We start from the raw sequence: 22,052 nt of genomic DNA on the forward strand, positions 1-22,052 counted from the left end.
TGTATTACTTCAGCATGCCCCTGTACTCTCTGAACATCCCTACAGCCAATCAATCCCACCAGCCAGCAATCTCCAAAGAGAGCATGCTTGCCCATACAGCACTTTGGAAAACACAGCTCTGAGTGGCAGCCTGGGCAAGGGGCATTCTTATAATATAGTCCCATCAATCACCTCCCCCTTGCTTTTCTCTAGTTGAGTGTAAAACCTCTCCATTGTGCATGTCATCTGTTCCTCAACTAATAGATTTCTGTCACTGCATTGCAGGAATTTCAAATTCTTACCCTTCCATAAGGTTGGCTCCAAAGCTTTTACCAAGTGGTATTTAGAGCTGAAGCTACTAAGTTTAGATGCAGTACACTTGGTCAACAATTCCATGCTGGCTGAAATATTATTTGGTAAGTTTTAAGAAAAGAGGAGCAGTAAATAAGGAAGGGTTTACAAATAACTGTTTTTCAAAAAAAAAATTCAAAAAAATCTCAGAGAATAAAACTTAAAACATGTCAATTTTCAAGCTGTAGCCATCCTAGCACATTACATTCTTTGCTTTTTAAAAAAACAGACTAGCTGTAACCAGGCAGCATGAGAATGGCAAATCTAAAGAGATTCTCTGGGAGTTTTTGCCAGTTTCTATGGGGAGTCAGCTTTGCTGATTAAGAAATATTTCTCTATGTTATCTTCATTGATATTATTCATTATTTTAGAACTGTAAAGGTGCTGAAACTTTGTGTTTACAAGTGAAAGTGCCTGGGGAAAAAAACACAAAGAACACCCAAAAAACAAGAGCAGATGCATACAGTAACCACTAAAAAGGTCAGGATACTCAAAATAACCCCGGTTCTGCTTTGTGACATACCATCACCAGTCTCCATAAGCTCAGCATTGCCATACTTTGGTGCCACCCGTGCCGTTGATCCTTGTGGTCTTTCTACTTGTATTGAGTGTTCTGAGGTGTAAGTGGTAACATCTGGAGGGGCAGAATGATTTTCTGTGAAAAGTAAGTTAAAAGGTTTAACCGTGTACCTCTAACGTCAAAGGGCAGAAAAGCAAAAGGCAGAGGAAAGGAGACCATTTGAGGGTTTTTTCCCCAGCATATGAACAGGAGTTAATGCACAAAATTATTATACTGAACTATAATGTGTAATATAATTTTAGTAAATAAAGTTTGCACTGATTAAAACAGGGCTGTGTATCTGCAACCACATAAGCAATAGGCTAAAAGAATTAGAGAATTAGGTTGTAGGTTCTTCACTGACATCTGATTTTACTTAAAGCTTGTGGACATCTGCAAATAGAAAAGACCCAGACAAATACACTTCTCATGGATTATTGTGTTAGTTTTTCTAAGTAAAAAGAACACAGCACGTTGTCAATCACTTGCAAGTGCCAATGCATATCACTTTTATAACCTCTGTATTTTGAATATGTCAGTTTTAGTTAAGAAAGGAAATAAGTCAATCATAGCACGTTTGGAAATCAGAGGCAAGAAATAAAATGTAAAGAAACATGAACTTTGCATTCATCATGGACACTTGCTTGTCTACTATTTTTAGACAGAGATATTTCAATTCTTCCGCATAACAAAGCCTTGCCTTCCAGAAGGCAAACACGATTTGGTCTGACTCATGCCAGCACTGCTGAACAATTCCACAGAGATAATCTTTCTCTTTCATGGCCTGATAACTCAGCATGCTACCACAGTTCATCTTCCCATGTTTTCAAGTCTGAGTCTGTATTTCCTACATATTTGTACTCTTTTTATAGGTTGTCCCATAATTTTTTTCAGGTTTTTATCCACATTAGATTAGATGGAGATAAATGCCACAAGCAAATAACAACTTCTCTTTCAATTGACATAAATGATCCCCAGCAGCCTCTAAGTTACAAAAGAAGGCAGGTCTTCATTCTGCTGCCATGGAAGTGAAGAGAAATGCATTCTATTTAACAATAGGGTAAGAGTCTTTCAAAATGCAAAAATTCTGGAAAAATGTCACTGCATTCCAATACCTTTTTGAAGATGTGCTTCTTACTAAACCTTATCTTTAAGCATTATGGTGCTCTAAGAACTAGAACACCAACTTCTACAGTAAATTTAATCTCAAATATAATTTTAAAGCACTGTCATTTTTATGAGTTTTGAACTTTGAAACACTGTGATTCTTGTGCATTCAGTCCCAAATTTATGCACCATCAACACAGAAAACTTAATTGTTTTTGCTACACATACAGGAAAAGGATGCTAATAGATGATATCTAACATTTATAAGCGTCCAGCTGGAGCTTTTGTTTCTGATCACATCCATTGTTACAATTTTACTGAAACAAACACCTTCTATTGTGCTATAAGTGACCAACTGAAGTACAACAGATTGAACAATGAAGCTTATGCTAGTAATTACTTGAATAATGTCTTCATTTTAAATTTCTTGTCATTACAAATTATTTTAGACTCAGCACAATTTTTTGCCCTTTCCTGTTAAGTGGCAAGAGCTTTTTATAGATCGTGATTGTATTACTCAATAACTAAGTCAATTAAAAATGCTGATGTTTATCTTTTTCTCTTTACTTATAATGCAGTTTTGCTATGCATATGGGAGATCATGACTAAGAAAATAATTGTACTTAGTCAGCTATTACTAACATGAGAAAGTATTTTTAAAGTGAGCTGTATTTGCTTACATCTTTACAGTGAAGTATTTCCATCTTTTAGACTTTACAAGGCAAAGTGAAGTGGAGTTAAAGATTTTTCTTTAATTTTTTTTTTTTAATGCATGGGGCAGAAGATACATGAGCAGGGATGGCTTCCTTCAGAACTCTATGCTTAAAACCAAATTATTCTTTGTTACACATGGTGCTGAGCAGGGGGAAAGAACATAACAAGAGTCTTGCTTCTTTGTAAAAGGCTTTCCTTTTGAACAAACAGTATTTGCACTTGAAGTTGCCTTAAAGAAACTCTCTTCCCAAGGTTGCCACCACAGTTCAGTCAAGAAGTTCTAGTGCTCTGGCTGTCCAGCTGATATTTACTTTTATCCAGAAGAAGAGGAATTCTAAGGTTTGTCTTGATGTGTTCGTTTATAGTATCTGCTTAACAGATGTCTTATCACGGCAGTATCTACAGTGCTAAGTTTCATCCATTCATAGATTTACAAATCTTTGCTCAGTTAACATCTCAGAGTCAGGCTTGGAGAAATGAAAATCATACAAAGATTTGGTCCAATGACTTCTAAAAGAAAAGATAATTGTTATGTTATGTGAAATGCACCCTTTTTTTTTGGTATAGAACAGTCAATCCAAACTTTGGCTATGGACACAATCTGTAGAGAGTTGCTTGATCTTATGTCAGGTAACTTGAAGAATTGTTTGGGGTTTCATTAAGAATCATAATCCTGACACATCTGTTCACTAAAAAGTAGAACCTGACAGCTGCATGACTTCAAAGCACTTCCTCCATCAAACATACATATTTGAGTCACCACCTATTCCCATCTCTTCCAATATCCTTGCATTAGGAGATCACAGACAGAACAGCTGTTTCCAGTTAAGGCTCCCTTCATTTCTGCCACTGGAGCAACATCATTTACCCCATTTCATGAAGATCAGAAAGTTCCAAAAAAGCAGAGCACATTCATGCAGGGATAAAGCACACGCACTGACAAAGCCCCATGTCTGAGGAGAAGCAAAGAAGTGGAGGAATACTTTCAGTGGAGGTTTGGAAGTTCACATAAGCACCAAGTATTTGAAAAGTCTCCAGGAACTCAAAAAGCATTCCTGCAACACTGTACTTGAAGAAAATACAGCTTTTACTCCCAAATAAGCTGGCTCTTCTGGTTGTTAGGGAAGAGGAGTCCAGAGTCAGAGATGCAGCTTTTTCCATTAGCTGGATTTTTCTTGTATTGATGTCCAGGTGACATTGTATTTTAAACTAGTCTCCTGTATAAATTAACATTCCCCCTCAGAACACAAGAATTTCCAAGTTGTCTGAAAACTATCAGCCATGCTTATGGCACATGGTTTTCTATTTATTTGATTAGCAATCTATGTAGTCTTTAATGTGGATAGAAGCCTTTGATTTTCAAACAGAAACATATTTGAAGCATATGAAGGAAACATCAAATGCACCTATAGGATCAAAACTTTGAAGTGAGATGATTAATTTTATATAGATTTACAAAGATAGGGAAGCCTTGTGTAAATTTCACTGCATGACCTTTGTGAGCTTTGGGGTGTGCTTTCTGTCCCTGGTTTTTATATACATAGAAATTCAAACCATGTAATACCAAAACAAGAAAGCTTGAAGATCTTAGAAATGTGCACAGTACTCACGCAACAAATGGTCAGAACATCAGATATTTTTTACAGATTTCAGTGGTTTGACCTCTAAATTCAAGAATTACTGAACACAGTATTACAAGTATCAAGTATTACAACACTGTGATACCTATGCTAAAGTAAAGGTTTTGCCTATAGCTTAATGCAGACTCCTGAACATCTTAAAGCTGAGAATAAATATTTAAATTATATCTATCCCAAACTAGAACTTTGGCCAAAATAAAGCAGCAGTCAAATTAAATGAACAGTATAACATCAAAAGCATATCATAGTTTATGCAAATTATCCAAATGATTCACAAAGATAACTGATTATATTATAGCCATAGCTTTTTATCAAATCCCTTCTCAGGACTGCATTAGTATACTCAAACTGAAAATAATCTCCCTTTCATTCTGTAATGCACTCAGGAGGTAAAATCCTAGTGGATATCAGAATGGAGGGTTTTTTTGGGTTATCATTAAGGTCATCCCCAATGCACCTTGAATTTGTATTTATCAAAACTGGCACCTTCAGAATATGGCCTTACATATATACAGTTAATTTCTCTCTTGAAGGCTGGTCTGTCTCTGGAGAACAACTCCCTGGACCAAACAAACATCAAGCCATGGTAACATATGTTCTTTGTGACCAAGAACAAACTGTCTCTGATGGCTGAGGAGCCTTAAGGAACAGGATTACTCTTCTCTCTCATCTTCTCTCCTAACCAAAGATTATTATTCATCTACCATCACTGGCCCACTGCCTTGGAAAGAACCAGGCTTTCTGTAGAGATACTCCAATTCTATTACCTCTTAGAATACATTTAAATGAAAAATCTACCTTCTTGGATTGGAAAGAAACAAAATAGCAATTTAATTTCAAATTCTTAAAGAATGCAGCTCACCCCCATGAAGAATACATATTACAGTTATCAACTATGAAGCTTCTCTTACTTCATTTTCTCTTACAGATTTTAGCAATGACTGATAACAACCATAAGGTCCCAGTCTCATCATTTGTATTTTGTGCCCAAATGACCTTTACATTACTACACTTCAACTACTGTCCAAGAAGAGATGCAATTTAAGGCATCTTATTGTCAGAATAAATGAAAATATGCATACACTGAGGTAAGCTCAACTGCTTCCTTCAAAGGCAACATCCTTCTAGTCAACAAGGCACAATAAAACACACATAAGAAATAGTAGTTTCCCTCTTGTGCAGAATAGTGCCATCTTAATTTAGCTCCATAAATGCTGTATTATTTACCACAAACTCAGTGATTATAAAAGATTTACTGTGCCAGATTTAAAATAACTAAAATGTCAAATTATAAAGAAGCTATATTTAAAGACACATTAAGACTTTGTGTGTGAGTAATGCAACCTTTCAGAGTTTGGATAAATTTAATTCTCTATGCTATAATTTCCTGTAGCATTTCAAGATGAAGTCACAGAAAATAATCAAATGCAATGATTAATGTGTTCCAAATGTATGTGTTTCTAAAACCAGGTTCTAAGCATTCATTTAGCATGAATTTATGAATACAATACAAGTTCTTCCCATGACTGCAATTCAGCAGTTCCAGATCATGATGTGAAAATACAGGTGTTACATCAAGCTATACTCATAGCAAAAACCAAGGGATTTGTATTCCCAATCCAGCACATAAAATCAGGAGCTCTGAAGATGCTTTCATATATCTCATTACATATATTTGAAAAGGAAGTGTCAGGTGAAGAACAGTCACACAAAACTGTAGCAAGACAGTAGTAAGATCACTTTATCTATTCCAACAAAGACTGCAACAGTTTTCAGCAAGAGACCAAAATACAGAGCCCAGCAAGAACATACCCAAAGCAGAGGCCTTGTATGATAAGCAGCTGAAGAGTGAATGGAAACCAAGAGTTGCTTTCCACATATCCAATCAAATAGCTGCCTCATGTTAATAAAGACCAGTGTCAATGGCACAACATTCAGAAATAATGTCTGTGAAGCTTAGCCCTAATGGAAAGAAAGCTTTGACTTCCTAGGATCTTTCCAAAGGAAATAAACAAACCATTAATAATAATAGCTCCCTTCTCTGATGCTATATAATGATCTCTCCCACGGAGTATGATCGCTAGATATCCCAGTTCAAGCATTCTAAATTCAATTAAGGGCAGAAAAAAATATGTTTAAGAAGTCTACTGTTAACAGCATTATCAAAAATCATTCAAGCTATGTAATTAAAAGTGGTGCAGCAGTGGGGGAAACTCGTATGCAAGCAATCCCTAATGATGCATGCACTGATTTTCCTTACTGATGAATTCTACAGAGACCTTTATAGTGCCAAGTAATGAAAGCCATGCAATTGTACATTTTAAGGTATTTGGTAACCAATAGCTAGATCCGATTTGTCACAATATAAGCTTACCCCCAAATCAAAAGTGCTACTTTTTTCCTCTCTTGAAACAGGAACATAGGACTGTTCCTCCATGTTATATATATATAAATATTAAAAACCAAAGAAGAAGCACAGGAAAGACTTTTGTAAGACTTCATATAGCAGCATCAGCTGAATGAGAGTCAAAATTCATGTTAAACTGGACACATTAAACACATCTGTATACTGACCTATATGTGTTTGAGCCATAACATCAGCTAGTCTGTGTGCAGCTCCACTGCCTCCACTTTGTGTTGAGGAGGAGGAAGTGGTTGATGTGGTGGAGCCATGGATCGCTTGACTGATCCAATGTTCCATGTTTATACTCCCCTGGCTTGAGGTGGGAGTTCCCTGGGAGTCGCCCTGTACGGAGCCTTCATCTTCTGAACCAGAAGAAGTATCTAGTAATTAAAAACAGCTTGTTAACTTGCAGTGCTCCAGGGTTTTCTTAATAGAAATAACTCATATTCATATCAAAAATCTCAAGAAAGTGTCGTTAAGAAAATCTCAGGAAGGTAGGCAAGCATAATGAGAAAGGTACAGTACTGAAAGCCCTGAAACAAGTCAGTTGATAACTATGCACCTCTCCTGCTCTAAGGTCATGGCATGTGTATTACTGTACAAAAAAAAAAGATAATTAAAGTCTTCCTTTACAATATTAAACACAGAATCTTCTGAAGATCTCCAGCCAGCAGAGGATATAAAAAAAAACTTTCCCAAGCTCACTCCACAAAGGCTGTGAGACACTTTTCCAATTGTACAAAGTCCAGTCTTCAGTGAAATGGGGGTCTCAGCTGGACTCAGTGAGCATGAGAAGCATGAGATATGGGGTATTTTCACAGTGTAGTAGATAAAAGAGCAGATAGACTTGAAAAGGAATGGCACAACTAAATGCTAAGACAATGTTACATTACATTGCTATGGAATAAACCAGAAAACTGAAAGGAACTTTGGCTACCATAAAATATGACAAGCTGACCATAGCTAGGTCCTTGTAAGTCCAAAAGGACCAGCGCAAGCTAAGTTATCACCAAGGGCAAAGCAATCATGTGAACTGTCCCTGTTGACTCTTCCACTACTCAGTTCACCTCCCCTTCAAACATACCTCAGTTAAGCTCAGTGTGCATCAAATGACATTTCCATTACTATCTATGCTGACAGATTTGCAGTTCTGAAATGACGAAGAACCACTTTTAAAAGTCTCATAAAAATAGAGAGATACTCACCTGGAGGTGTGTAGGCATCCATTGATGTTTGCACCACCAATGAACGTCGTTTTGAGGGCATGGGGACTGCCATTTTCCTTTCTTTATGTTTAGCAAGGGCTGCCTGCACTGCTTCTGTGTGGACATCTGGAAGGAAAGAGGTTTGAAGCCAGAGTTAGGCAGAAAGGAGCTGTTCCCTGTGCATCCAGCACACCTGGCACAGACTCGTGCATGTGCCAGCTGGGCTGACAAGGCACATCCCGTGATGGGAGGCCAGGAACACACAGGATCTCAGAGGAACTGCAAATCTCCTCACTGTAGAAAAAGCAGCTACAGTGAAAAGTGCTGTACTAACAAACAAGCCCTTTGAGCTGTATGATATTCCCAGAACAGTGCTGCAGTATTTGAAGAGCAAAAACATCACTTCCCCAGAGCAAACCTCTGTTTAACCAGGAGCTGCTACTTCAGTGACCATTGCTGTTTTCAGTGGAACTGTGGTGTATTAACATTGTCCATTTTTTAAATGGATAAAGTTTCCAATTTACACAAAAGTCACACAGAGTAAGTGAACAGGAACATTTGCTTGAAGGGCAAAAGGAATGTAAAATGTCTCAACAGAAATGGCAACAGGTCCCTCATTCCCAAATCCTTTTCCTGGCACTGTCACTTGGCATTATTCACAGAAAAATAAGTACTATGTAGGGCTGGCCTGAGGTGGAATGAGGAAAAAAACACCCTAAGCACAGATCTGGTGCTTTGCAGGCAGGTGCTGCACACAGCTCACACCAGCCCACTCCACAGTACCAAACAGATCCCTTCTCCTTGGGGAGGTGAACAGCTTCTCTATCTTTCCCAGTATTTATAGCTGCCTGCCTCCCAAAATTTGAAAAAGGCCATTTATCATGTTTAAAAGCTGTGTCTTTTTGGTAATTACTTTATTCTTTGTTCATTTTTTAATTACTACCATAACTACATATTGAAATATGTCTGCTTTTAGTTTACTACCTTGTACTGATTGTCTGCATATTTCTATCAATTTGGGACAAGACTCACATGGGGTAAATGTATGCAAAAGACATGGCAGCCAGCAGGAGATCCTTGTGTAAAGAAGTTGGCATATATTGGCATATAACATCTGACATCTTGCCTTTTAACCAGTTGCTACTGGTCAGCTGTAGAAAATACAGCAATTTGTGTGCATAGTTTAGTTGTTCCCATTTGTGGATCAGGAGCAGAGTGAATCAGGTCTAATCCAGAGTGATCCCACTTCTGCTGCATCTCCTGGAAGACCAAAGACCACCCTCACAGGCTGGGCTGGCAGCATGCTATCATTATCCTACTCCCTACAGACGTGGTGGCAGCTTTCAACAGGCAATGTGCCCCAAATAAAGCAACACAAAAGGCAAGAGTGTATATATATATATACATATATATATGTATATCCTTATTTAAAGAAGTGTTGGTTGAATCAGATTTAGGTAAGTAATTTGTGTGTAACAACCTGGAAGGATGACTAGAAGCATTAGCTGATAAACTGCTGATAAGCTGCAGTGTCTCACTTCCAATAATGGTGTTTCCTATCTTCTGCCAGGGTTTAAGCACCTCTCAGTAGAAGTACAACAGGGAAAAGTAAGAAAAAGAACATTAACAGCTGCTTCTGTGAGTTGTTTTCTTTTCTTTTGTTTTAAATCATGAAGAGGATGGGAATATCAGCAAAGAAAAGCAAACAGCAAACCTAGAAAACCATTCTCAAAAGATAAAAGAGCCATGTAGCTGATGGACCAAAATGAAGGAAGACAAATGTTATCATCAACCCAGAGAGCAATTTCTCTCATGTCAAGTCATTATTTTTAAGCAGAAAGTTTAAGGTCTTTCTTATAATTATAAACTGATGAAAAGTTTATGTGAAAAGTATTAGAAAATTTATGGGAAAGGTATCAGACGATGAAAATAAACAATGTAAGTCTTACCTAACAGCATGACCCCAAGATAAATTCCTACCTGCTCACTTCACACCAGTGTCATTAAGGTACACAGGACTGAACATGCAACCTAATAGTTTCATATCTGTTAAAGAGGGGAAATTCTTCAAATTTCCTTCAAAGAACAGCAATTAGTTATCAAGTAGTAAAAAAAAAAGAGCTTTTCCTTTACAAAAGCTCAAGAAACCAACACTCTACAGCAATTTTTGGAAAAATAAAAAATTTTGGAAGAAAATAAATTTTGCTGATCAACACAGGAAGGACTATTCATAATTATTGTACATGGGATTGTTTTTTAACTGTGTCAGGAGGGAGAAGAAATTCTGCCAAATTTTTTTAAAGGAGGACAGCTGACAGAAAATCATTAAAATGCTTAGTGACAGCTGGACACTGAATCAGAACTTGTGAATTCTTTGATTTCTTTTTTGATGTTGTTTTGATATAAGAAAGTGGACTCATCAGCTTAATTAAAAACACTCTGCAGGGTTTTAATTTTCAAATGAGTCCACAGGAGTCTAGGAATTGAATTGTTTTCTCAATAAGGCACATTCTTGATAAGTTTATTTGTAATGGGCTACCATGGAATAAACCACACTATAGATTGCTAAAAGGAAAAAAACCCAAAACCTCACAGGAAAGATAAACAATGTTAAAGACAAGAAACTCTAAATAAACAAGAGGGAAGCTGACTGGGAAGAAGGAACACGCACACCTGCTCCCAGCCCAGCCTGCAAGCTCAAATATTTAGAAGGCATTACTCAGACTGTGGAAGCTACCAAAAACCCCGGGACACATGTCTAGAAAATCCTGAGGACAGATAATCCAGAGATGATCCAGGGACCATCAACAAGAGTTTACAGGGTTTTAGGGTGAGAGGAATAAAATGCAGCATAAACAGTCAAGCTTGGGTGAAAAATCTTTTCACAATGTTCTCTCTCAGGAATAAAACTCTTGGCTAAACAAAATTTCTCTAGGCATATAAAGAATGGCTAAGGATTAGGTAAAGCATGAGTAACAACCCATATAGATTGTATTGTCTTCCTTTTGAAGAATGAATGAAAGCCTGTTGGTAGGTTTTGAAGATGCTCTTAATCTGTCTGGCAGTATTGTACAGAGTGGGACTTGGTTACACTAAGGAACAGCCTTCAAGCCCTTCATGCCTCAAGACCAAGACCCAATGTACTGAGAAATCAGAGAGGCGAGGGAAAGCCAGACCGATACTTCAGAATTACACTTGAGAGCAACTCATGGGTTACAATATCTACCCTGCAACCACAGCAAGAAAGAAACAGCAATGAGGTTAGTTCCCAACAAATATCAGCTTCAGATATGCACTCTGCATACTCATACTTTGCTTTTCTGTAGGTTTTAGCTTTGCTTTTCTGGTCTACAAACCAACTTTGTTTATGTAGCACAAGGAACGTTAACCAAAATGCAACTAATAATCTTTTATTGTACTTCAGTGAAGCATGGATTTAAATCCAAGTTGAAACACATATTCATCTCCAGTATCCCTGATAATCTGCTTCTCATGAATTTAAACAGGAGTGTGGTAGCTCTTTCTATTTACCTTGGTCAAAGACGGGTGTCCATCATATTGTATGTAATTCACTGCTTCCTCAAAGCTGTCCCTAACTGCTACTGAAAAAATACAAGGAGACTTGCAACAGGAATTTATACAAGAGGAACTGGACCCTACTTATTCTCTTAAGAAAGGAAAACACATTTGCGATGCACGTTAGGACAAAACACAAAGACATATCCAAGTTCCTTTGGGACAGGAAACTATCCCCCCCAAATCCCCTCATCACAAAGCAGTTTGTATTCTCCACACATCACACACAGCATCATCAGGAACATCACATTAGAAGTTCAAGCCATCTCTGGTAGGGTGATGCCCCTGTGTTACAGGTCTGACAAAAGTGTCTGAATTCCTTCTAAATCTACCCTGGAATGCTCATACTAACTGAATTCATCATACTATGATTGAATATTGCTAGAAAACACAGATTTCTCATTAATTTTTCCTGAAAAAAAATGTTTCAAGTATGAAAACTTGTGAAACAACACACAGAAATGCCTGCATTAAAAAAAAAACATGAAAAGAACACTTCTTCTGTCTACTGTTGCTTGCTGTAATTTCTCACCTACTATAAACTTCTGATACAGTTTCAAACAGAAATAATGTATTTGATGTAATTGCACTCAAGCCTTCTGCGAAAGTCCAATCTCTAAGTGGAAAAATCATGCTTTTAGGCAAAATGTTCTTTCATGCGACATTCTAACTACACTGTTACAGCTGATAAAATTACTACAGATCCTGACCTATAGGTAAAAATATAATTTTACTCTTCCACCTGCCTTTTCCACAAGAATGTCTTAACAGAAAATCTAGAGCATAGAATAAAATATCATTACCTCTCTCTACAGCAGTAGGAACTAAGGCATAGTGACTTATCTGCTATTGTCCTCCACTGTTTTATCTTGGCCAAGCACACATTGAACCCAATTTGTGTGTCTGTACTCAATCAATAAATGGGAAAGAGCAAAGCAACAAGCTTGGGAAAGTTCACTTTTTAACTTGTGCTTGTTGTTTAACACCAATCAACCTGGTGTTCAGCATTCAACCTGACATATTTCTTATGGGCTGCAAACTGCAGACACAACAGCTCTGTCCCCAGTCTTTCCCCTGTTGCATTCAAGCATTTTTACCTGTTTATTCTCTTCCTTTACTTTCTATGACAGGATAGAAAGGGCAAGCAGGCTTTTGGGAATAAAGTCAGTAAGTGAAATAAAAAGGAAGTGGAACTGTAAAAACAAGCAGGTGGTAGAGAGAAAGTTTCCTTCCAAAAAGCTAATGATCTGTTATTATACAAGTGATCAGGTCTCAAAACAAAGGGCAGAGAAATTAAAACTGGCACAGTTTTATGAGGATCTGCAAGTTCAGACTTCCAGAGTGATGACCTATGGCTTTGGCCAATGAGCTCCATAACCAGAAACTCAACTGTTGCAAATTCCTCATGCCATTAGCAGGATGAATTGTCCAGCCTTCCTGGGAGGTGCTCTGCTTAGTGCAGTCGCTCCCTTCATCTGGTTTATCTCATAACTTGGCACAATGGTGTGTTCCTGGCTTAACTGGAAAGGCTTAGGAAAAAAAGCCAACCCCACTAAAACAGACATTACTGCACAGAAGCAGCTTGATATGGACACCTTTCTCAAACAGGGTAACTGAGTGAGAGAAGATGTTAGGGAGATAGCTGTATTAACTGCTGATAGGTGGGCAGTGGTCAAAGGTCAAATAGTAATGCCCAGAAATACAGAAATAAGCACTGTTAGTTTCAAACTGCTGATACTTTTGACTCCTTGTTCACAGTGTTCTTCAACCATTTATTCCATATACTGTTGATGACCTAAAACCATTTTTGTGGGCAACACTATAAATTTTGATTTAGTCAGCAGTCGAGCTGGATGGTTTTAACTGGCTCTGGGATAATACAAGTTTCTTTGAAAGTTTTCATGAAGCCTTTTGTGGGGAACATACTTTCTCTCCTCCTTGCACAAATAGATGCATACTTAGAACAAGTGGGCACCTCCCTCTATGACAAGCTGCCCTCTCCTAGTCATTTCCTTTGGGGAAGACAGTATGTATGATCCATCTAGGCTCACCTGTCTCCACAAGCAAATCAGTCTTCTTTTCCCGAAGCAAAAAACAACTGCTGTGTGATGAACAAGGCCAGCCATTTCCTGCTCCACATATGGAGCCCTGCTGCAGCATCCTGTGTTTCTCTACAGCTGCTAGAAGAGCTCTCTTCCAAAGAGTGCATTCTCATCTGGCCTGCAGCATTATCCTGACTCACCTTACCCCTTACGCCCCATGAACAGGGGTGCCCCATTCCTTACTTGGGCCAGACAGCATCCTTTAAAGCTCTGAATTGCAACTGAGACATCTGAAATGTGCTGCAAATTCCAAGTCCTCCTGAAGACCTTTGCAGATTTTAGCAGAATGAACTTGCTCCTTTTTCTTCAGACTTTCTTTTTCAAAAGAACAAAAACCTATTCAACAAATTATAGTTGCATTGTTCCTCAAGGTGGAGGGCTTATTAAGGTTTTTTCTCTACATAAGTTTAACTTGCCTCAGCAGCTTCCTTTATTCAATATTAGCTGCATTTGCTCCACAGGCATGTCAAACACTCAAAATACTGTAAGTAAAGCAGTAACTCCTCAGAGATCAGGGATCTGGGTATTAGTTCTGCATGGATCACAGAACAGGGTGCTCCTCCCACGGCAAGCAACAGCTACACTAAAAAAATTCCACATTATAAAACTGTTCCTCACAGCCCTTGCATAAAATGCCTCAGCACACAAAAGAAAAACATTATCTCCTTTGTACTTAAATCAGGTCTTGCAGTGGTGTGTCAAGTAGCTCTCCTACATCTCATTTACCATGCAGCCCTCTCTCTCCTTAAGACAAGAAATTAGACTGGCTGTAGATGGGAGTTGTGCATTGCTAGAATCAAGATTTTAGAATCTGTTTCTGCTAAAATATATTCCTTCTTCTGGTTTTGCTCACATTTTCAGTTTTCCAGGAATTATAAAGCCTTCATATGCAATCACCAGCTGTTTAAGAAACACAAATATGAAAAAACAAGCTGTTGCTTAATTTTTTCTGTACAGATGCAGAATTACCTAACAGAGTCTGTACCAGCTTCTGCAGCCTGGTTTGCCTGTTGTGAGGTAATGGTTCTTCTTCCATCCCTCCTTTCAGGGGACGTATCCTTAGAAGAATAAAACTGCCTGGAGACAAACCTAGTTGTGATCTGAATTCATCCATCTCTTCTGTTTCTTCCTTCTGCCTCATGTAATTCCTCTCATTCCTCTCCCCTGAGCTCTTTTTGTCATATTTTTTCCCCCCTTGTTTTGAGCTAGCCATTGGAAACAGCCTTTATTCCTTTGCATTAGTAGCCAATTCCTGGTAACATGATGGATGACACTACTGGGAGTAAGACAGGCCTAAGGACTGAGAAGGTTTAGACTCCTTGCTTGTTAGAAAATAGCCCTCAAACACAGCTAACTCACTCAGAGAATGGCAGATTATTAAGATCAAGAAGGCTGATGCTCTGCTCTAATGAGTTGAGAATGCCAAAGGATTTTTAATTAGAGGTTATTTAGGTGCATATAATACATAGTTATGTCTTGTTTATATTGCAGTAGAGGATCAGCCCTGAAGTCAGACATTTAACAAATAAGTAAAACCACAAATAAATCTCTGTCATAGGGAAGCAAGCATCTGGGATGGCATCAAGGAAAGCAGCTGGAAGAACAGACAGAGGAGGCAATGGAAGAAGGGCATTTCCTGCTGCATCAACACAGTACAACAGAATAATCAAAACAATTCCTAGTTATTACAGGGAAACAGCTGATACTATATGAAAATAGCATTATCAAAGGTGAATTTTGGCTGAAAATTCTGGATAAGACAACAATAAGTATAGCAACTGAATGCTAAGTAATTATACAGAGAGAAGGTTGTTAATTGCTGTCTTACAGGAAACCAGTAGTTGAAAGCACAAAAGTTGCTTCTGAGTTTAATCACACCTTTGTTAGAGCTACCAAGGAAACAAAGGCTACATGGAGAATTCATTTCCTAATAAGTGGCCTGTAAATTCTCTGAATAGAGATAACTTGGTAGCTACATTTATTGGAAATGCAATCAGGACATACTAAATAGGGTGAAACATGGTAAATGTGCTATCATCAGAACAGCTTACAGTTGGGTTTTATCTTTTGGTTGTCCTGTACTGACAGCACTGAGTTATTTTCAGGCAGATATAGGACAAGTGATTTCATAAAAATTGCTGTGTTCATCCAACACAGATCAGTCCCTTGAAAACCATCTCACCCCTGGGAATGTGAAAGTGAGTCCTAATAATAACAGATCTTTGCTGGGGGTGATGCTATAATGAAGCAGTTTCAGAATACACAATCTCTCCGGGTATTAAGATAGAAAAGCACATGGCCCAAACAGTGTGACACCTAATTTCTCTCCGTCTGGTAGCAGGTGTGCTATTAATTCTGAAATATGGCACTCACAACAGTCAACACACAATTGAATGCAAGAACAGCTGGTCTAAGATAACTCTCATTTATAGGAGGGCTGTGGAGGTTACTAACAGAAATAAACTGTTGCTTACCTTCCATAAAACAACTTATGTGTGCAAGTTTCACACTGTGGGATATTTAAGCTCTATATACTAGACCTCTGGCTTTACTGGGAACTGGGGATACATAGATATGCAAGGGAAACTTCTGCTGTCTCTTCATGAATTTGAGGCTGAATTTTGTTGATCTGTACCATTTTTGGGAGTTAAAAGTCAGTGGTTTAGAAAAGATGTGCACTGCCATGAATGTGCCACTGGAAAAGGCTTGGCTTTTCAAGGATGCTGCCACCAATAAGCCCCACTGGTGCAGGAAGCTGCTCCATGCACTCCACGAAAGGCTGTGCATCCTTCAGCCAATGCTGAGCACCTCCTGAGCATCTTCCATCCCCACCTGCTGCACACATGCACAAACCAGATACTTGGCATGTTCTCATGCGGTCAGAAAGCTAAACTCCAAGGAAGAGAAGCATGGCTGTCATCTCCCACTTTGGCTGGCACAGCAGCAATCCATAATTCTGGGTAGAAGGAAGAGAGAAGCTGAACACGTGGCTGGGAAAGCTGTATGGGCAGGCTGCAAAATACAGAGCTCACATGCTGGAAACAGAACACAAAAACAACAGATTGAACTCTCTGACTCCACTGCTGGTTTTGCTGAGAGGCATAGTTTTTGCTTTGATTTGGATTCTTCAGGTATTATCATAAAGTTAATTTTAAAATGTTTTTCTCAAAACTCTGAGTTTTAAAATTGTATTAACTCTACTCACCCATAAGTGAAATAAAACCCCAATGTTCAGGTCTCCCACTAATAATTTCCATCCCTCCATTTATTTATTATCCCATTTGTAATGCAATCTAGAAGTCAGCTTCACACAGTGACCTCATCTCAGGCCCCCTTACTATGCAATCTGAACTAAACTGTCTTCATATTTCTTTCTCTCTGGAGATCCTCAAATAATTTTTCTCAAGAGTTCTATATTTATCCTCACAAACTTTTTCTGCTGGGTCAAAAGCAAGGATGTGGTCATATAAATTACATATTTGCTAGCATTTTTCTTCAACTTCTTTTTCGTCTTAACTGAGTTGTATGCAACTTGTAAGCTAAATCAGATAGGAGATTAATTAATTTCTAAATAAGTCTGTTTACAGCCAGGTTAATGATTTCAAATTAACTGCTACAAGTAGCCTTCACTCACATTTAGAGTTAAAATATTATTTGTTTTATGATCAGTCACATGAACATTTCTATGCAGTCCCATTCTAATACATAGCACATTAAACATATTTTCCTTTCTCCTTATTCTTTGGAGAAATGCTAAATTATGAGGGTTCAGTAAAAATGATCCCTCCCATCTTCCCATTCCATCCTTTAGCATGCACAACTCTCATAGTATCAGTGTAATTATTTTTTATTGGTTCTGGCAGGATTGCAGAGCAAGATTTTGAATGTCCTTTCAAAACCACAAAATATACATTACCTATATATTTTCAATTCACCATGAGGTAAGCTGTAAAGACACAAAATGTCACCAACCTTTTTTAGGGTTCATGCACACACCTACCTCACGGTAAATGAGAACAAATACATGGTGAGGCAGGTACTGAACCTCCTAGAGCAGAGCAGCTCAGCTACCAAAGGTCTGGTGCCAGCATCTTTAGGACTTGGGTCTACAGGGAATGTTCTCTCATTCCTAACTGCCATATTTTAAATGACCCTCAAACCTGGCCTGGGATGATTTTTTCTGAAGTTAAACAATTTCACACTCAGTATAAATTGTTCTGTCTCTTCCCCTTTGAATACCAGTGTGGGAGAGGTGGCTCAGGAGTTTGAGCTGTGAGAGGTGTACTTTTGGCAGCACCTCCAATTGTCTCCTGTATTAAGATACCTTTTGAAAGAAGTGCTGAGTGCACTTGAAAATTGGGCTGTTCCCTGCAGTGGTGGGATTGCTGGGGCAGGGGCTGGCAGCTCTCCAAGGATGGTGTACCAGACCAATTTTTTCTTTCTCATCTCCACTACCTAAATTATGGGGGGAAAATAATCACCAGAAGAGCATCAGAAGGGAGGTACTATCCCAGCTGGGAGTGCAGGTACCACAACCACCCTACAGGCCGTACCCTTCCTTCATGCTACCAGCAGAGAGATGTTGATTCCACAAATGGTATTTCTCAAAACATTCCATTTCTCAGCTCCCAGCTCTCATTTGCTGGTCTTGCTTCTAGAAGACCATGAACCCCCAGACACAGACAGCACAATTTCACTTATGTTGCTACTTCCCACATAATTCCTGACATCTGGAAAACTCAGTTTTTAGAGTTTATTGGTCTCACTTTTCTTAAGGATTACACTGCTCCAGACAGTGCTCTGGTCATCTTCAAGCCCTATTACAAAGCTCATGAGAAAAAAGAGACTTAATAACCTTGGCCCAACCCATTTGTCCCAGCCTTATCTCATCAGAGGTGAATTCTGGTGCGGTAGAAATTATAGAGACACTATCTCATTCCTAACACATCCATGTGCCTTTGAATATATTACACCACATTCCCTAGCAATTAATGTTGCTCTTATTTTAGTTTTTCAATTTTATCAGTGTACATTTTTTTGTTATCCGTTCTGGTTTTTGGTGGGTTTTTACTTCTGACAAGTGTGAAAACAGTAAAAGCCAGGTCCTGGCACACAAGAAGGTGCTCTGGTTTTCAGCATTGGGATGGAGAATTCAGGCTTCTTGCTTTGGCCTAATCTAAAGGCCACAGGGTGTCCTTTTGGAAACAAAGTTAGAAAGGACCTGATGTTTCGCTTCCTTGTGTGTTGATCACCCAGCTGAGGGAGGATAACACACTTATTTGCCAGAAAGGTGCTGAGGGAGAGTTGAGGGAACCCCCATGCTCTCTGGCAAACCACGACCGGCTGGGAAACAAAGAGCTGGGGGAGATCGATGGCGACCAAGGAAACTATTTCTGATCCCAAGGAGCTGCCCAGTTGCCCAGGGGCTCTGTCAGCTGGCAGGGCCCCAGCAGCTGCTGCTGTACTGCACTGCAGCCTTTACGTGGCAGCAGAGCCCAGCTCAGCTCGGGCCACCACAGCAGCAGCCACAGGCAAGGGGCCAAGCTCCGCCAGGACAGTCACCACAGGGCTACACTCTGCAGGGGTTTTAAGCACCAAATCAGTTAAGACCATTCTTCCAAAAGCAAGAAAGCTGATATGATGGCATTTTAAATAATGGTGGCAGAAACTTCAGGTCCTCCTATGAGGGTTTTCAATGTTAGCAAGAGCAGAATGCAGCCGCTGCTACCAGCTAGCAAACAGGGCCCTGGTGACTGCATGGAGGGACAGCCTCTGAAAATGTCAGTCTTCAACCGAGTTAGCTCATTCAGACAGCACGGCAGGAGTGTGAAAGCTGGCCTGTTCAGGCTACCCCCTTGCCTACTCCACCACATCATTCCTGTCTCCTTATCCCAACACACCATTCCAAATCCATGGATCTGCAGCTTCCAAAAGTAGCCAAGAAACCTAGTTTCTCTTAATAGCACTAAGGAAAACAAAAGCTGCATGGCCAACTGCAGCTACGTCTCTACATGACCACTATTAACTCATACTCCAGTCTGTGCCTGACTTCACACTCCCATCAGCAGCCCAAGCCCGATGCTGGCATCTGTTCCACATGCAGAGCCACAAGTGCTGTGCAAGACTGAATTCCTCTGTCTGAGCTTTCCTGCCTGAAAATCCTCTAGGCCAGAAAAGCCTCCTGGCAAAAGTTACTGATCCAGCCCACAGCACCATTTGGCTTCAGTGTCATCTTGAGCCCCCAGACAATGTTATAGTACAAGCACCAGATAAGGAATAGCAGTTGCTAAGAGAAAAACATTGCCATGATCTACACTTGGTAAACCTTTCCAAATACTGTATCTAAATGAGTAAATACTAAGAGATTATTTTTTTAAATCAGTAGTAAACAAATTAAGGAATGCTTTTGGGTTAATATCAGCTAAACTATTTGCTACATTTGTATAAAGTAAATAAGATCGCTTAACCCTGCACTAATTCAGTTACTACATTTTATAGCATTTTCTAATTCTTTAGACATCTGAGAAATGATCAAAGCTGACATTTTGAAACCTAGTGGTTTCAGGCTCCCTTCCTGTATAAAAAGAAGCAGCCAGGAAATTTTAAACCTTTTTGGTTTTAAAGAATTAGACTAAATTTCCAGTGTAGGCTGAATTCTAAAATCCAATTATCTTGAAAAAATATCCCAAGTATATTTAGGGAAAAAAATAGTGTCCGCAAACTCAAGTGTCAATTTTATTTAGAATATAAAATCACAGAAAGCAGGTTTTCAAAATTATAGTGCTGAAAAATTTAGCTACAACTTTAATGAAATAATAATAATAATAATAATAATAATAATAATAATAATAATAATAATAATAATAATAATAATAATAAAAGTAAGAAAACAAGTAGGGATTAAAAATGTCACGGTTTGACATTTTGTGTAATACAAGAGAGTAAGTTGAAGGTGATATTAGTGGCAGCAATGATTTTGAGTCTCCAAAGAGAGTTCATTAAACAATCTTTGCTGACATCTAAATCCACATAAAAAGCAAAGACATGGAAGGAGAACTGGATGACTTTCAGAATCTCAGACTTCCAATTAGGAAAACCTTACCAAGAAGAGACAGAAAAGGACTTTGATCAGAGTTGGAATGGGAGATTTATTTGCAGATGTTAATTGAAATAAACTGCAAAAACACGAAGGAAGGGAAATGTTTTCCTAGATGTGAATTCCTTATTGGTTAAAGAATGTGTATTCATTTTGTTTGCGGCTTTTTCCAAGTAGATGTGCCAAATATGATAACAAACTCTAGGTAACAGCTAGGATCTAACAATCACAACGTGATGAGAGCAGAGATGCTGAAGTATTAAGCACAGCAAAACAAGCCAAACAAAGACTTCCACCTGAAGCAAATCTGGATCTGAAAACCTGATAACCAGAATGAAATCTGACTTGCAAGTTTGCAGTCTAGAGTAATAACTGAGTAACTAAGAGACCAAGAAAGAAACAGTCTTCTGATCTCACAGGGGCAATACATAGAAGGAGAGGACATAGTTCAGGGTTGGTTTGTTTTTTTTTCAGGGTGGAACATTGTGCTGTAACTTAGGAAAGCTCCTCTGAAAGTAAATTTAAAGATGATCTTATAATTTCTAAAAATTGAAATGTATACTTACATTTACTTTCACTGACATTTGCTACATTTGGTTTTATTTTGAGTGAGTGAAGATGCAGGAGTTGCTCAAACCAGTTTGCTGGAGAGCACAGTGCCTTGATGAGGAATCATGCTATACAGCAACCAAGCTAGGAATTCAGAGCTTTGCCAGAAGTCCCCAAAACACTGTCAAGCTTTTCAGTTTTAACACTGAGAACGTTTTCAGAGCTGCAAGATCTGAATTTATAGTATAGTCCTGACTCTTCTAAAGTGAGACTCTTGCACTAATAACAGCCCTTTATACTGAGTTCCTTGCTTTTCTTCTCAGCAGTGAAGCTTGTGTCTTTATTATTTATATACATTTACAATTACAACTCTCCCCATCCCAAAGACAGGACCTCATGTACCATTTCACTGAACAAATGTTTTTCTCTTAAGGCAGCAGACAGCAACTGAAACCAAGAGGCAGCAACACTAACTCAGAGCACTGTTGGGGTCTCAGAAGAGGCACACTATGAAGATATGCAGGATGTCTCCTTTTGCCAGTCCCCAAACTGACTCAACATCTTCATTTACAAATGGCCAACACAGCTCAAGCAGGTGACTTTCGACTCACAGTCAAATGCACATGTTTTTAACAGAACTTCTCTGGCGAGTCACAGCTTGGAGATTTGAGGACCATGTGTTGAACGCCCACAAATTATGCAAGTTCAGGAATAGTATTTTTTCACCTATTTAAAAACATTGGGTAGAAATCAGACCATTTATAGAGTAA

At 38.8% G+C, this 22,052-nt stretch overlaps 1 protein-coding gene across 1 annotated transcript in view; it reads right to left on the bottom strand.

The window, feature by feature from the left end:
* DIP2C (disco interacting protein 2 homolog C) overlaps window positions 1–22,052 on the bottom strand; it is a 307,926-nt gene that overhangs the window by 105,972 nt on the left and 179,902 nt on the right. Inside the window, 3 exon segments of the mRNA XM_058831787.1 lie at window positions 854–985; window positions 6,925–7,134; window positions 7,960–8,085. Coding sequence (XP_058687770.1) covers window positions 854–985; window positions 6,925–7,134; window positions 7,960–8,085 — 468 coding nt within the window.

Source organism: Poecile atricapillus, chromosome 2, assembly GCF_030490865.1.
Source record: "Poecile atricapillus isolate bPoeAtr1 chromosome 2, bPoeAtr1.hap1, whole genome shotgun sequence".
Taxonomy (NCBI): Eukaryota; Metazoa; Chordata; class Aves; order Passeriformes; family Paridae; genus Poecile; species Poecile atricapillus.